We start from the raw sequence: 15,870 nt of genomic DNA on the forward strand, positions 1-15,870 counted from the left end.
TCATCAGAGCCAGATGGCTTTCTTTGTTTCAGTTCTTTATAGTGGCGTGTGTAGCGGCCCTTTTATTTTATTTTGTTTTGTGACTGAATTAAACAGAAACAACCAGGTTGGCACCCCAACATTTCCCTGTGGGGACCTGCAGTGCCTTATATGAGCACAGTATGTATCTGTGTATGCTGTTGTTTTGTTAGTAACGTGTTACTCTCACTATTAGAATTCATGCCAGGAAGAATTTCAGTGTAGTGTGTTTGCATGACAGTAAACTTGGACATGAGTTTGGATCTCAACAGGTTACGTAATCTTGCCCAGCTCAGCCAGTCTCTTGTGAAATACAACATTCAATCACAGTCCACTTGGATCCAGAGGTGACCAGTCATCATCCCCAAACTCTTTCTAGACCACTAAACCCCATTCTGGCAGCCCACCTTACCTCCGATTTCTGCATTGATCAAAGTCCTCTTCATGCTCGCCGCACACGATATCTCATCACTTGTGCACTTTACTCTTCTAAAGATATCCTTGATGTCCGTCGCCCATTTGTCTTTAAATTATTCATTTATTTTCTGACTGGAGTGATTCTGCTTGCGTATCAATTTTTCAGAATGTACTAATTTAGCTCTCAGGGCTAAATGGAATCAAAAGCTTTTTTGATATCTGTAAGGCTGCACTTTTGTTCTTAGAAGGGAAAAAAAAAGAAAAACTACCAGAGTACTATGTGGTGACTCTGCGGTGCAGTGCTTCACGGCTCCAAGGACCTGGGTTCAAATGATATCTTTGGTCGCCGTCTCCCTGTTTGCTTGGGCTTTTCCTCTGCTACCCTCCAGCATCACAAAGTCACGTGTGTTAGTTTAACTGGCAAATCCACAATGGACCAAACCTGGCATGGGCGCACAGTGATAGGTTGGCATCCCAGCCAGTACTGGCTTCTGCTTTGCTCAACAAATTGCAATTCGAAAATTAAGAAGACGGAGAGACATGAGAACTTTATTCAGGTGTGTATTTCTAGTAGAATTGACTACTGCAGTGCGCTATTCACAGGCTCTTCAATCTCTTTTATATGCAGCTTTCGGTTCCTTCAAAATGATGCGGATACAAAAACTAACAGAGAATACAGCAGAAGTGTGTGAAGAATCGCTAGTGGAATCGCTGCATAATACCCATTTGGGACTGGGACTGCTCTTTTTCAGAAGTTTTCCACCTCTTTAGTAATTCTGGTTTGTATTTGGGAGAGTGATGGGGGGGTTGTTGTTGTTTAATAAGTGTTCAGTTTGTTATTGAACTCCTGCAATTGCTCCGTCCTGGATATGACGTTAATCTGCATCCAGCGCTGCTAGCAGGTCCTCCAATTTACAGGGAAAACTTGGTGGTTGGTGGCAGGATTGGCACTCCAGCCAACATAAAAAAACTCCCACTGTTGCAGGGTGGTGCGGAGGTGTCACCCGCTGCACTTGGGTCCCAATTCAGGTAGTTTGTTGTGTGGTGGGTGCGGTAACGAATAATCAGCGCATACTCCCATCCTCTCTGTAAAATGTGAAATTTCTCCCTTGCTTTCTGTCTTTTTATAAGAACTAGAAAGTATAATCACATCACTTCTGTTCTTCCATTGTTTTTCCATTGGCTGCCAGTTAAGGCTAAGGCTAATTTCAAAATCCCCCTTCTTACATAAAAACCCTAAAGCTGTGTCTATACTACTATTACCTCAGACATCAGTCTCTACTTTCCCCATTCGTTCATACTACCCTGGCATTTTTAAACACCAAAAACTACTGACAATGCTCTCCAGAGGCGTATACTTCTGAAAACGCCATCTTGGTATTGCATTGTGGGTGGGTGAAAACATAAGACTTTCAAAGAAAGTATGGACTCTAATCATGCTCTAATTTGTTCGTGTGTATTACATAGCCCTTCCCAGATTGGATCCTGCTCATTAAAATGTTGTTTCCTGATTATTTACAGAAGAAAACCATATTCCAATATGGCCCTATTTGGACGCAATTAGCTTTACACCGGGAGGTGGGGTAGTACAGTAATTATTACTGGAGGATGGCTGCCATTTTAGTTACGTCCAAATCTCTCACGTCAGTCAGTAACTCTTTACAGACTGTCTCAGTAAAGATTACATATCCTTTTATATTCTATAAAAAAAAAGTCTGACATCGACATGTCAGTAAAATTCCATCAATTGAGCGATTTTGTACAAGACTAAAATTCCAGAGCTCCTCCATTGATAATTACTTATTCTAACCTCCTCCTGTAAAACAAATGCCATCTGAAAAGGGCTACAGAAGAGCTGCTTTCATGGTGCATGTTGTGTTGTTTACCTGTAAACGCATCTAAATTGCATTGGTACAGTTTGAACGCTGCATAAATGTTCAAAAGTCAAATCACCTTCCGGTCATTAGTGTTTTGTGATAAATCCCAGGGTTTGCAGGATCTTTCAAGGCGTGTAGGCAAACATCTACATCATACGCATTTTCGATTGTTCTATAGTGTGGATGGAGATGCTTTTGTAAACGATGTGGAAACGCTACCGTGGATGGAGATCGTTTTAAGTTTAAAACACCCATTTTTAGATTCAAACGTAGTAGTGTGGGTGCAGCCGTAGAAAGCCAAGGCCCGGTTTACTTAGTATCTGCATTTATCATTACTTACAAACCAGAGTGTGATTTAAGATCTCAAGATGCTAGCCTACTGAAAATTCCAAGGAGTAATAAAATTAACAGTAGGAGATCAAACTTTTAGCTACAGGGCCCAGAGCTATGGAACGTTTGGGCTGCTTGTATAAAAGATTTTGTAGAGTCTTATATAAAAGACCTGTGGACTCAGCTTTGAAATCCAGGCAGAAGATTCAGTTCATTAGTCCAGCATACCCCGACTAGAGCTGCTCCCTGCATCTCTATTTGTGAGTCTTGTGTTTAGAAATACAGTATAAGCAATACTGAACCGCTACTACCCTCCACTGTTCTTCCTCTGTTCTCTGTGTCCTGCTGAGGCACCACACTGCTCGACTTTCAAGATCTTTCCCTAGACATGACTAAAACATCTGAGAGAATTTACAGCAGAAGGCCCACGAGGGGGTGGGTGGCCAGTTGGCGGAGGTCTCCAGGACTGTGACTGTGTCGGACTTTGTCCGTTATAACTGACTGTGGAACCTCCAGAGGTTTATTTTCTCCAGGGATGTTTGCTTCCCTCTTCTCTGCCGTCGAGTAACAAGCGCTCAGTGATCATTTCAACAGATTCACGTGTATATTTGTGGAGTTCCATTTATGTGAATCAATTTGCTTAAACAAATCTGTGCGCTTGATGCATTTTCCGTATGTAATTATTAATTTGTCAACTTTGTACTTGAACTTGTTACAGCACTATATAAAAATAAAAGTTTAATTGGATTGAATATGGACGACTATAAAGGGTTTTGTTGCTGTTAGAGTATATGTCCCGGAATGGAGACCTCCATGCAGTGCCGCATTGTGCCACTCACCCTAATAAAATCATTTCAGGAAATGGCCGGTGTCACACACATGCGAGTAGGAGACAGCTAAAGTGCCAACCGGGGGGCAGTGGGGTGCACTAACTGTCTTTCTCAATCTCTTGCAGACCATTCAAGGGAAATCCCACAAGGTTCTTGTGCCTCTAATGACGTCACTTCCGGTTTTGGCAAATAAAGATGCCATCTTTTTCTATCAGAGTCAGTTCTGTATTGGACTCCGAACTGTAATCAACTCCCTTTTTTTTACCCTTTTGCAGCCGAGGCATATTATACGGGTGGCTGCCCCAAACCTTTGGTGTCTTTTTGTCATCTTTGTGACATGGGATATCATTAAAGTGTGAGTAATGCTGGAACAGTCAATACGTGGATCACTTTCTGCATTGTTTGCGCACGGCCGTTGGTTGTTTTCCTTACATAAATGCGTAGAAGAGTGACGGCTTGTTTGTGTTAGCAGAGAGGGAGTGTGACGTCTGGGAGATCCTTGCCGGTTGGGTGAACCCTTTTCTTTCTTTATTATCTGGATTGTTTTTTTTTTTTTTCAACTTGCTACAATTCCTCGGTCAGTTTCGATCATTCTGGTCATTTACTGAACTTGGCATCACTTCACAATACACCCCAGCCTGTGCCAGTTACAAGACGGTTTTCTATTCTGTTATCATTTGAGGAGTGTATCACTGTAAAGAGGGATGCGCCACTATGTGGGGAATTGGTAGCTTTGTAAATATTATCAATCGTTTCACCTTTTCAATACTGTGTGCAGTTTGCTGTGTATTTGTGTGGGGCCAGTAGAGAGGTAGAGGCGTTTGTGTCCGTTTCCCATGGCGTCTTTTTGCTTCCTATCTAAGGGGACTAATGGCATATAATTATACGGCTCTTGATTTCAAATAATTTCTGGGATCGGTACAAAGTTTCAAGGTGGACATAAAGTTGATCCCACTTTCATGTGGGGTCTCTCTACTGGACCATCCTTCTCCATTCTTGCCTACTGTACACCCCCTTATCCCTTAGAGCCACCTTCACTTTCTCTTTAGTTGTCCTTTTCTCCTCCATACCAGCATTCTAATATCCATGATTTTTGTTCCCACACCATTTACCTGTCTTCACATGCCGTGCCTGTACCACTTTAACGTTCTTTACTGTAATTTATAGTTTCTCAACTCTAATTTTACATCCGATTCTCTCAGTCTTGATCTTATCAAGCTTTGTTACTTAACACATCCATCTCAACATCTTCTTTTCCGTAGCACCCATTTGTAACAAACGCCTTAAAGGGGCGCGATTGTTACACTTCAACACCCGCAAGGGAAGTGGACGATGTTCTGAGGATATATTAGCATTAAAACATATTCTGTCCTCGACCCCTATTCCCCCCTTTCCGTGCCCGCCAGTGCTTGACAGAATCCCAGATGAGTAGTCTGGTTGGTTAAATAAGCAAGTGTATTGTAATTCAGGGCACAATATTTCTGCATTTACGTGAAAGGTGACTGGGTGTTCGTTCGTGACCCCATTTTTCCCGGATGCCCTCCCTCACCTCCCTACCCTCAGTGACCAAATCTTAATCCCCAGTAGGAAACACACACGAAATAAAAGGCAAATCAAAAGGAGAAAGATTAAATATAGTCTGTCTGAAACGGCGATGAATCCAGTCGTACAGTTCTCATTGATGAAAGAGAAAATGGTCCTCAGGCGAAATGGCTGCCTTCTTGCTATCCCGAAGAATTTAGAAATACGAGTCAGAACCACAGGTCCATATACCGCAACCCCTTGCCTCCTCTCAGGGATTTGCCTCACTGTTTCCATCTACTGGATGACCACCCACAAATGGCGGACTTACCTGGGTGAAGTCAGATTGTAACGTATTCTTAAGCGTAGATAGCTGAGCCCTACTTTCTCGGTCCCCCATTCCCCTTAAAAAGAAAAGTTTCCTGTGGAAATTCCCATTTCCTGCTTAGTTGTCATAGCTACATGACACCTGCACTAGGCAGCTGGAATCATAAACATATATAGATAGACGCCGCATTCACTGTGTTGCCCAGTCGACACGATACGTCAGTGCGTCCGCCATATTGCGAATGGCAAAAGTGCCATTTAAACTGATACAGGTAGACGTGGAAACCCGGTTTTCTGATGAAAAAGCAATAACGTTCAAAACAGTATCGTTTACATACAACAGATTTTGACGAATCGTTTAAATGCAATTATTTATATCCATTTATACATTAATAAGGGCAATTATTAAATAATAATTATTTTTATTATTATTAAATAATTCCTCCCAAATAAGTAACATTTCTCGGACTGCCTTCTTCCATCTCTGAAACATTTCTAGACTTCGTCCTGTTCTTACCCAACACAGACCTGAAGTATTGGTTAATGCCCGATTCACCTCACGTATAGATTACTGTAACGCTATTCTATCTGGCATCCCACAAAAACGTATCCATCGCTTACAACTTCTTCAAAATTCTGCTGCCAGGATAATAACCTGCTGTTCTAAATCCACTGAACATATCACACTGATTCTCTCTCAATGTCACTGGCTCCCTGTTCACTACAGAATACGATGCACAATACCGCTCTTAACATTTAAAGCTCTCCACAACCTCACTGATCTCCTCCAGACTGACACTCCTCTCGCTCACTCAGATCCTGTAATGTGAGAGTATTCAGACTGGCAATACGGTGCAGCCTTAGTTTGTGGAAGACAGACACAACTAAAGACATGAGCATAAAATGATGGTTGTCAATTTCAAACTGTGTTTCCTTGATGTGCTCCTTGAGAAAAAACGCATCATCTGAACCAATCTCAGCCCGAACAAACTGATTGATCAAAGATACGCTGACAGCTTGCCCTAATGTCGACTGTCGGATAACACGTTCAGCTACTTTGGCCACCTTGACTGGACCCTCATCAAACCTCCTTTGTTTTTTTAATGTGAGCGAGTGGCAGCTTTGATCATATGATGCCAGTAGAGCATCTGTTACCAAACTAGCACGGCACACGTTACAGGACAGCTTTCTCAAAATCCTGTCTAAAGGCTACCTGACCCCCCCCCCCACTGCTTCCTGAGGTGGATTTCTTTGGGAAAACTTCAAAATTTGAGAAATGTTAACAGCAATCTACATAATTAGTGACTAAATACGTTTAGCCAAAACGTTGTTTGGAGGCTCACTTGGGCACGTAAATGCATAGCTTTGCTAGCTTAGCCTAGTGTATCTTAAGATTATAAAACAGGATTTTCTAATGGCCAAATATAACCAAAACAATTGTTCAGCCTTACCTATGAAATGTAATCCCCCGGGATCTGGTTTGGAGCGTACAGCAGTTTGTACAATCTCAAGCAGCACATGTGTGAGACGTCTTTATCCATTACTTCACTCCACAGCAGTGCCTCTAGCAATATGGCGGCGACGTTGATGTACAATGCTGTTGGTCATGCGGCGTCTAGTAATTCTATGTCTATGGCTGGAATCCTTACCAAGCGGGGTCCTACCAGACTTGATTGTCCATAATAATGCCTGAAGGGATATTTCTTTGTCAACCTCCAGACCATATAATACAGTGACGGCCAGTCCTGAAAGCTAACCGGCTTGTAGTGTCATGTAGGCTTGCTACACGTTTTCCTTTCATGTACCCTTTTTAACTGCCCAGGCTTGTGAGCTCCATACGAGGTCTGACGTTTGTGAATTCGTCCTAAAAAGAGTGCTACATACCTCATTGCTGAATATCATTACGGTCACCTTCGAAATACTCAAATTGGGAAGTGATGGAGTGATGCCAGCGCCCCTCTGTCCATCCACCAAAGCTGTTTTGGAACTCTTTTTCTGGAATGGCCATCAGAGTTGTTGTTGGATGACTTGATGTCCTGAATGTCTTCCTTTCAATACTTCCTTTATCATTGAGTAAAGAAAAAAAGTCATTGGGGGCCAGATCAGGCGAGTTATTATTTTTACAGGTTTATGGTGAGCTGGGGTTTGTTTGTTCGTTGCTCTAATGCAAGCTCCGACATTCTCACGACTGCACACAAGAACACACAACAGCAATAATGAAGGCCACTCAGCCAGACGCCGCCACACGTCGACACGAACACAGCTATGAATACCAAAGTTATAAAATCTTACCGAGCTCTTTGTACAGCACTGCCAAGGTTAAGTGCATGGTGACGAGATCATGAACTTAATCATCAGACCTCATACAACAATGCTGCTCTGACCACCATTTTATACACTTTACCCTTCACTCGTGCACTAATTCTTTGTTCACATAAAACTACTGACATCCTTCTTCTGATTTTTTTCCAACTTCAACACATTCCATGTTTTATTTCTAGATCTAGCACTCCATTATTGTTGATCTGAGATATTTGAATTTCTCCACCATTTGAAGCCCTTCTCCCAGGTGCTTATCTTCTTCATCTTTTTCTTGTCCCTAAAATCTTAACCATTCTGTCTTTCTCAGTCCTCCAAGAGCCAAATGAATTGGAATATGCAAGGCCTGCGATCAAGGCCTGCGATAGACTGGTGTCTTACACCGGATATTACTGTGGTAGACTGGACTCCCACCCTACCAGTGCATAAACGACCTGCTTAATCCAAGTCAGCGTCACCAGTCCATCTTAGGGTACCCCGAAAAAAAAATCGCTGTTCATTTGACATCGTAAAAGTTTTAAATAGCGAAGGTAAGCAGCTGTAAAATGTAAAGCGCTGTGTAAGTCAATTGCATAAGGACACGCCCCCTTTCACCTTATTGGTCCTGGTAATCCGCATACATTTGCACCGGAGGGGGAAAAAAACTTGAAGTTAGCAGACTTATTTTTCCCTGCGTGTTGGAAGATTTTTTAAGGTTATGGAAGCTGATTTATGGTGGGTTGTGTTCGATAAGCTGGCACACTGGCAGGGCACCATACACCACAAAAGCAAACGTTACTTCTCCTCCAGACAATGTGCCAGAACTTCGTTAAACACTTATGTTTACTATTGATTGTTGTTATTTTATTGATGCAAATTGTGTACTTGCGTTTGATCCCGACAGTATTTTCTAAGGGTTTATTCATTTGGCATATTTATGACAGTGTATGGATTTTAGGTTAAACGTTCACTGCTATTGGAACGTGTTAGAAAGAAAAAAGGGAATTTACTACATAGACCTAAAAATATTGCCACCTTCTTTTTTACTGGAAAATTCTGTACTTTTCCGTAAACTTGACATTATTTATTTTACAATGTGTAGTTGTGTGTAGCTTAAACTTACCACGCGACCTAAACGGCACATGTCCGGCGATGTGGAAGGAAGCTCATAGTAGGCTACCAGCAGAAAAAAACCGAACAAAAAACCATGAAGGGAACATGCAAAGACCACACCGACCATAACCAGAGAGGGGTTTGTGCCCAGTATGCCAGCAGCAGTGACCACCGTGCTGCCAGGCCGCCCTTGACTATGTAACGGAGGAAGCAAAAATCAGAGAAATAAGTAGATTATTTCTGTTGATGAGACGGGATTATTACTGAAAACCAAGCAGGGCTCCTTTCTGGCCTTTATCCACACCCTGACCAAAAAAAAAAAAAAAATAGAAAAAAGGATCAAATTTGAATGAGTGTTACTACAAATAAGAGTTGTGCTGCTGTCAGATCAGGGCCGTCTTAACGCATGGGCACGCTGGGCAGTTGCCCGGGTGCCCCATACTAATCTATGTATGTTGTGACTTGCCGTTAATAAAAAAATATTATAAATATGTTATTGTGTTACAAATGGACGTTGGCATTCGCCTCTGACTTAGAATAGCGGTCACCTCTGCCGCCTCACGTGCGTGTATATGTACGGATCTCTCGCACTACGTCACGTAAAAGCGTACATGTTGATGTCACTTCAGCGATTCTCTGCAAAGAAATTTCGCAAATGTTTTGTGTTGAACACTTGATTAATAATAAATAACTCATATTAATTTCATACTGGATGGTTTAGAGTATCATTTATATGTTGAAATGGTTGTTTTTCAGGGCTCACGTTATACTGTTCAAACGTTTGTGTTGATTAATCTTGCTGTACAGCATGTTTTTTTAACGTTTAAACACTGATTTTGTTGGAAGAACCAATACAATAAGTATATGTTTAATCGTATCGACCATTTCCATTTTTATTCCGGTGAGTGGTTGTGTAGTTTGGGGCCCCAGTGCACTGCTTTGCCCGGGGTCCTCAAACGCTGTTAAGACGGTCCTGTGTCAGATAGCTAACCAACTCCATTCTCTCCAGTGTCGGGTCCTGCTGCACGCTCAGCGAGGTGGGACACACATTTGCGGATGAGAAATACATGTAAGGTAACGTGCCAGCGGGTGATGCCCTCCTCATTTAGCCCAGGCTGGCCACTGTACCGCTCTTGTGCAGTGGGACGTTCTTCACAGCTTAATTTGGATTTCATGCGCTGGGCTGTGGCGGATTGCCGCTTCCCCCCCCTTTTTGGGTTACGTGCTCATTGCTTGTTTGTAAACCAGCCATCTGTGGAGCTGGAATAATGTATTTATGTATGTATGAAATGCAGGCATTGTGTAAAATGCCGAAAATTGGATGCCAAAGTATGAAGCGATTAATATGTCGCGCATTTCCTAGGCATTCTATGCAATGCCAAAAAAAAATACTTTGCCTAAATAGCATTTGATATTATATATAATGGCTAGGTATTACATACAATGCCTAGGGAAAGTATATAATATATTCAAATAATTTGGATATTTCATACTTTGCCTAAACACGCTAGGCATTCTATACATTGCTGGTACGGTAACATACACATAAATAAAAGAGCGCCCTTGTGCCTTGTAAAGGGACGCTCGGACATTCGATGGCTGCTCAATATAAATTGGGGATCGATGGTTCCGGGAAGAGCAACGGTGACAAGTGTCTCCGTGTTGATGGTGACGGAGAACCAAGCCGAGATTCTTGTGCTCTTATCTCTCGACATGGAAATCAAAGAAAGCTCTATCGCCAGTGGCAATGTTAAATAAATTCCTACTAAAGGAACATGCATATCTATCGAAAAAGTGAACAGGAATATTGTCCGTGGAAGGAGCTATATAAAGCAAAAGCGATTGGTGATGTGAGTAGGCCGAGCGGAGCGCCTCGATGGACTGTCATTGTGTGTGTGTGTTTTTTACCTTCTTCTCAAAGCCACTGCTTATTTTTAATTCGGGGGACAAGAAGCGCGTTGCAAGGGATTTGCGTTGTCATAGCAGCAGCAGCCGCGCCGCCGCCAGTCAAGGAGCTTTTACGTAGTTTCAGTTTACGGAGTTTCCGAGTTAACAGGTCGTCTTAGTAACTGGCAAACTACATACACAGTGCCAGCAGTTTACGTTTGACTCGGGGTTGCAAGGTGCGGTGGGCTAACTGTAAAGTGTACCCTGGTTATAAAGATCATCATAGCGGTTAACGTTCAGGCGCCACACCCCGACTTTAAAGCAGGCCGATAGCGTTACTAAACAGGCACCGCTTATGAATGTCCTCTGATCCACACGACACTTCTCACACAAACACGTACAGGTCGTTTGCATTGTGAAATGACCACGAGGGTGTATGGATGTGTTCAGCGATGAACGTTCCCAGCACTGGGGTCCGGGTTCTCATATTCAGGTACACATGAACTGCGCCAGCCTCAGGAGGGTAGGCACAGGAGGCGACAGCCCCAGAATTCAATCTATTCGCGGGTCGTGTTCGAGTACGTGTCTCTGCAGCTTTTCCGCGCCACTCTCTCGGCTATATTAAATCATTCTTCTTCCCGTTATTGGCCTCCGGTAATTTGATTTTTCTTTTTACAAGGCAGCTACCTAAATAATTCATAATTTCAGCGCATGTGTTCCAGGTTCATAGGACGTTTACAAAGGACTTTGGGGAGAAATCCTCTCGCACCGTGTACGGATGGGATCAATTCGGGTAAAATAAAGGGCGGCACCGGAGCCGCTGCTCTTGAAGGCTCAACGAATTTCTCATCCGAGTTGACGCTGCTGGGAAATTTCGCCGATGGACGGCAACTTATCTAAAGGGCCAGACAAGCTTGTATTTCGAGCTGCTTATGATTTGCTCGACTCTCAGCATCTATACGTTTTATTATTTTCTTGCAGGCCAAAAACAAATGCAACTAAGAGCACCAGGTGTTTGCTTGGGGGCGCAAATCACCATGAAAATGTGTCAATGCGGATCGGTCATCTAATACGGAGACTAATGGGCACTCACTGAAAACACAAAGAGGAGCCGGGCAGGGACACGACTGCTGTTAGCAAACAGCAGGCCCCCAACAAGTGGGGCATCTCTGGGATTGGGCACCCCAAAGGCTACAGAGAGCCTGAGCTTGGATTTCAGTCCATAAGACCAACGCCGAGCAGAACAGCAGCAAAGTGCGTCCAGCTACTCCATCACAACTCGTATCAGGAATTACAAAAACAGATTTAACTCTCAATTAAATATTAGCTAATTCATGAATCCAGATAATGTGGACCAATTAAACAGTGAACAGCATCACCAAGAGTTCGATAAAATAACGTAACAGAAGATGACTTAAGCCCCCTTAACAGTTGCATTAGTAATTAAAGAAGCCAACTGCGCGACGTCAGACCTCGGAGAGCAGCCCTGGTGCACCACACTTGTCGTTCTCTCTCCATTAAAAGCACCCCCGACTATCAAATGTCTCCAAACACGAACACCTCTTTGTTCCACACGGTGCATTTCTGCGAAATATTTACACACACACACGCCGATGACTAATGTGCCGTGAATAATTTTTGGTTCAGACAATGCAATACAGAAAAAGAAATGATCCACGATCATGACTGACCTTGAAAAATAAAGCAGCTTTAATGAATCACTTGCTTTACATACCCATCTTTTCATCACTATTTTCTTGATTCTGCATTGTCAGGATTCTCAGCCAATACCTGAGGAGCCTACACACAACTATTCTTTGAATGCTCAGCAGGTCCAACTCAAGATACTCTACTCTTTCCAACAGGAACCACACAACCTATTTTAATAAACAGATTTGTCCAAGTTATCAATAACAGACCTTTGTTTCCTTTTTCCAGTTTTATTCTTACCTGCCACATCCATCCCTTTAACCAACCTGTCACAACAAAAATAAAAATCACACACTGAAACCCCACTAGAGGAAGGGTCTCCAACTCCGGTCCTGGAGGGCCACAGTGGCTGCAGGTTTTCATTCTAACCCTTTTCTTAATGAGTGACCTATTTTTGCTAATTAACTCCTTTTGAACTAATTTTAATTGATTTGCTCTTGAAGATTCAGACCCCTTAATTGTTTTTTTTTCCTTAATTGGCAGACAAACAATAATGAGATACAAAAATCAACCAAAACAACTGGTAACCGTCATACAATATCTGAAAATAAAGAACGATGAAGGTCTCAGGAATGCCGATCTGCTCAGGTCCCCAAAACATTTTAACGGTGCTCTTAGAAAGAGAAAAATCAACAATTTCAGAAATGTCTGCTATTACACAATGAGAGCAACAAGCCGCCACAAAATTAAAGAACAGGTTTAATTAACGACAAGAATCTGCACCTTATTAAGCAGCTGGTTGGAGTGAAACTGGTTGGAGATTGAGGCCCTGACTTAGTTGGTCTTCTGTTGGCTTCACATTTCATTTCTGTTTGGGTGTCACTTAAGGAAAGAAATTAAGCAATTCAGAGGAACGATGAAGAAATACAGGGGAACAAATCTTAAAAAAGCAATTCAGTTAAAATGAATTCACAAGAAGTTAATTAGCAGCACAAACAGGGTACTCTTTAAATAAAGGGTTAGAATGAAAACCTGCAGCCACGGTGGTCCTCCATGACCGGACTTGGCGACCCCTGCACTAGAGCACACTGACATCTACTGAAATGAAAACCCGAGTGCTTCAACAGAGAAGGGATTCGATTTGGACGGCTTGCAGTCCAAAATATTGCCAACTGATGGAACACCACATTGGCCAACATGCCAGCCACTTCAGAACTTTCTCTGGATTCCACTTAGTGTCTGCGGCATGTAAAGGGTTACCTAAGAAAGTCACAGCCTGCAGTACATGACTACCATAAAACTAAAAGGTCAACGGCTCTAAATAAAAATTTCAAATAAAGGAGTCACTGTTCTCTCAAGCCGAGTGTTGGATACTGACCAAGAAAACTAAAATTCCAACACTGGCCTACACTGTGGTGGTCTTTTCAAAATTTAAACTAACAAAAGGTCCAGTATACTGAGCAAGGGCATGCCTTACACCACTGAAACTAGCATGACGTTGTTTATGTGTCTTGAATTGATATGGAGCACTCTACACGTACCCTGCTAGGAATAAAGAATTCCCCAAACCTCTCGCAGGAATTAGGAACACAAACACTAGACATTCACAGGCTTTATGACCTGTTTGAAGACACAACATTAATTAGTCACTATATCATAAAGCGGCAACCAAGAAATGCAGAAGACGCTACAAGTTCTCAATGATCAAGACTGTACAACAGAAGAATCCGGGCAGAGAGCCTGTTTCAGGAGCCGGGCAGTATACCAAACCAGACAATTCTTCCAGATATGATAAAAAAAAAAAATAAATAAATAAACCACGTTCATTTCAGGAGATTTTTTCTTTTTAATTGTTTACAAACTGAAGGAGGAAAAGGTTGAAAATGTCCCTTAAAACATTGTTTTTTTTCCCCAGGAAGCACATTTAACCAGAGGTGATTTTTTCAAAAGTTAGGCAACCTTAAATGTATTGCAGAGCCGGTATTTTTAAAGGTAAAGTGATTGACAGGGTAAAGAAAAATGGGGATGTGGATGTTTGTTTTGGCACGCAGACTTCTCATGAACTCATGGCATCCCGGAGAACAGGCTCCTCAGTTGACTCAAATGTGATCCGTTGAAGATTTAAAATGATCTCATTACCTGTTCCCGATTAGAAATACGTGCCCACTGCCACCGACAAGAGAATGGTAATGACTCGACATATGCCCTTTTTTCCCCATTTTTTTCCCCCCGTAAGTTATCATTACGCAGTGAACCTTAACTTTAAATCAGACACAAGTGAAGTGTTTTGATGTTTGTCACCTGCCAATTCTCTTACTTGGTTTTAAACCTTTCCCCATTTTGAAGCACTGAAGTTTGAGTCCTTGCATTTGCTTCCTGGGTTTCAAGGGTGCAAAGATGCCAGTCACTTTTTATTCCTGGGCTGGGATGCAATGTAGAGAGCTACTAGACAGTAGATGGTTCCTCCTATTGTTAATGCCATGGTGGTTCGGTAGAGCAGCTTGTCTGGGACACCCCTCTTCAAATGGACAGGAATTCCATCGGATTTCTGAATTTTGGGAGGGAGAAAGAGGATCGTTACTGAGAGAGGAGACTGGGAATGAAGTGCCAACCCACAATCCAAAGGAAAATTATGCATCTCCATAAGACAGCAATCTACTCTTATCTCCTAGCAACAGCTCACTGATAAACTGGGGCATGAAAGACATCTTTGAAGCATTCCACTTTCCATCAGAGGCACTGCAGGTTAGCTGCTATTATTAAATCTTAAAGCAGCCGCACTATACTGAGACAGCAGAAGTGGCAAGGTACATCGCCACAGATGTAACGGCACATCAACTTTGCCCACTAAGTACCATGCAGTTCTGTTGCTCCTATAAGGTATTCTTCAAAAAACAACAGGGGGAAAAATGCACCTCCTCAGGACAAAATGGGCTCTTAGATATACTGCAGAATGGACAGAAAGAATAGGACTGTAACATCCTTGCAGCACTCCTACTCACTTGCTCCCTGCTCTCTAGTTTTGCTTCTATTCACTGGCAAAGAATTAACATTATGCAAGAAAAACTCAACTGTTACACTTAGAAACACATTATAAATGTATCTGTTCTCACACGCCACTACTCTCTTACTTGAAATGCCACAGATGAGACAGGAAGAAAAAGAAAAAGCTGATGATCAGGTCTTCTAATCAAGCAAATATATTGGGGCTGGCATCAAAATAAAAATAGGAGTTCAAAATAACAAGGAGTATCATTTAATCCAGTGTGCTGAATGAGTGCAAGCCAGCTGTGGAGTCTGTTTATTTAACAAAGCTAGTGACATTCATCATGCAGAATTCAGCAGGAACATACCACACGTGCAGAGGAAATCTCCCAGTAACCCCCGCAGGATGAAACACTGCCTGCTGCTCATTCTTACAAAACTAAAATTCTGGCTGCGTTAAAACAGACTAATCACAACATACACTCAGTGGCCACTTGATTAGTCAGAGCTACAAGTTAGACTAGCCTGCCCTGTCCAACAGCTAAACATGGGGCTACCAAATGAAAAAACAGTTTATATAACAAGCATATGTGATCAAAAGGTTTGTGTTATTCGAT

General features: G+C 42.3%; 1 protein-coding gene across 1 annotated transcript in view; it reads right to left on the bottom strand.

The window, feature by feature from the left end:
- Window positions 1-14,100: 14,100 nt before the first annotated feature.
- Window positions 14,101-15,870, bottom strand: part of LOC120516500 (cytochrome c oxidase subunit 7A-related protein, mitochondrial) — a 31,598-nt gene continuing 29,828 nt past the window's right edge. Inside the window, exon 3 of the mRNA XM_039738209.1 lies at window positions 14,101-14,816. Within this exon, the coding sequence (XP_039594143.1) occupies window positions 14,673-14,816 (144 nt within the window). The 3' untranslated portion in view covers window positions 14,101-14,672. The remainder of the gene's footprint in view (window positions 14,817-15,870) is intronic.

Source organism: Polypterus senegalus, chromosome 16 (assembly GCF_016835505.1).
Source record: "Polypterus senegalus isolate Bchr_013 chromosome 16, ASM1683550v1, whole genome shotgun sequence".
NCBI classification, from domain to species: domain Eukaryota; kingdom Metazoa; phylum Chordata; class Cladistia; order Polypteriformes; family Polypteridae; genus Polypterus; species Polypterus senegalus.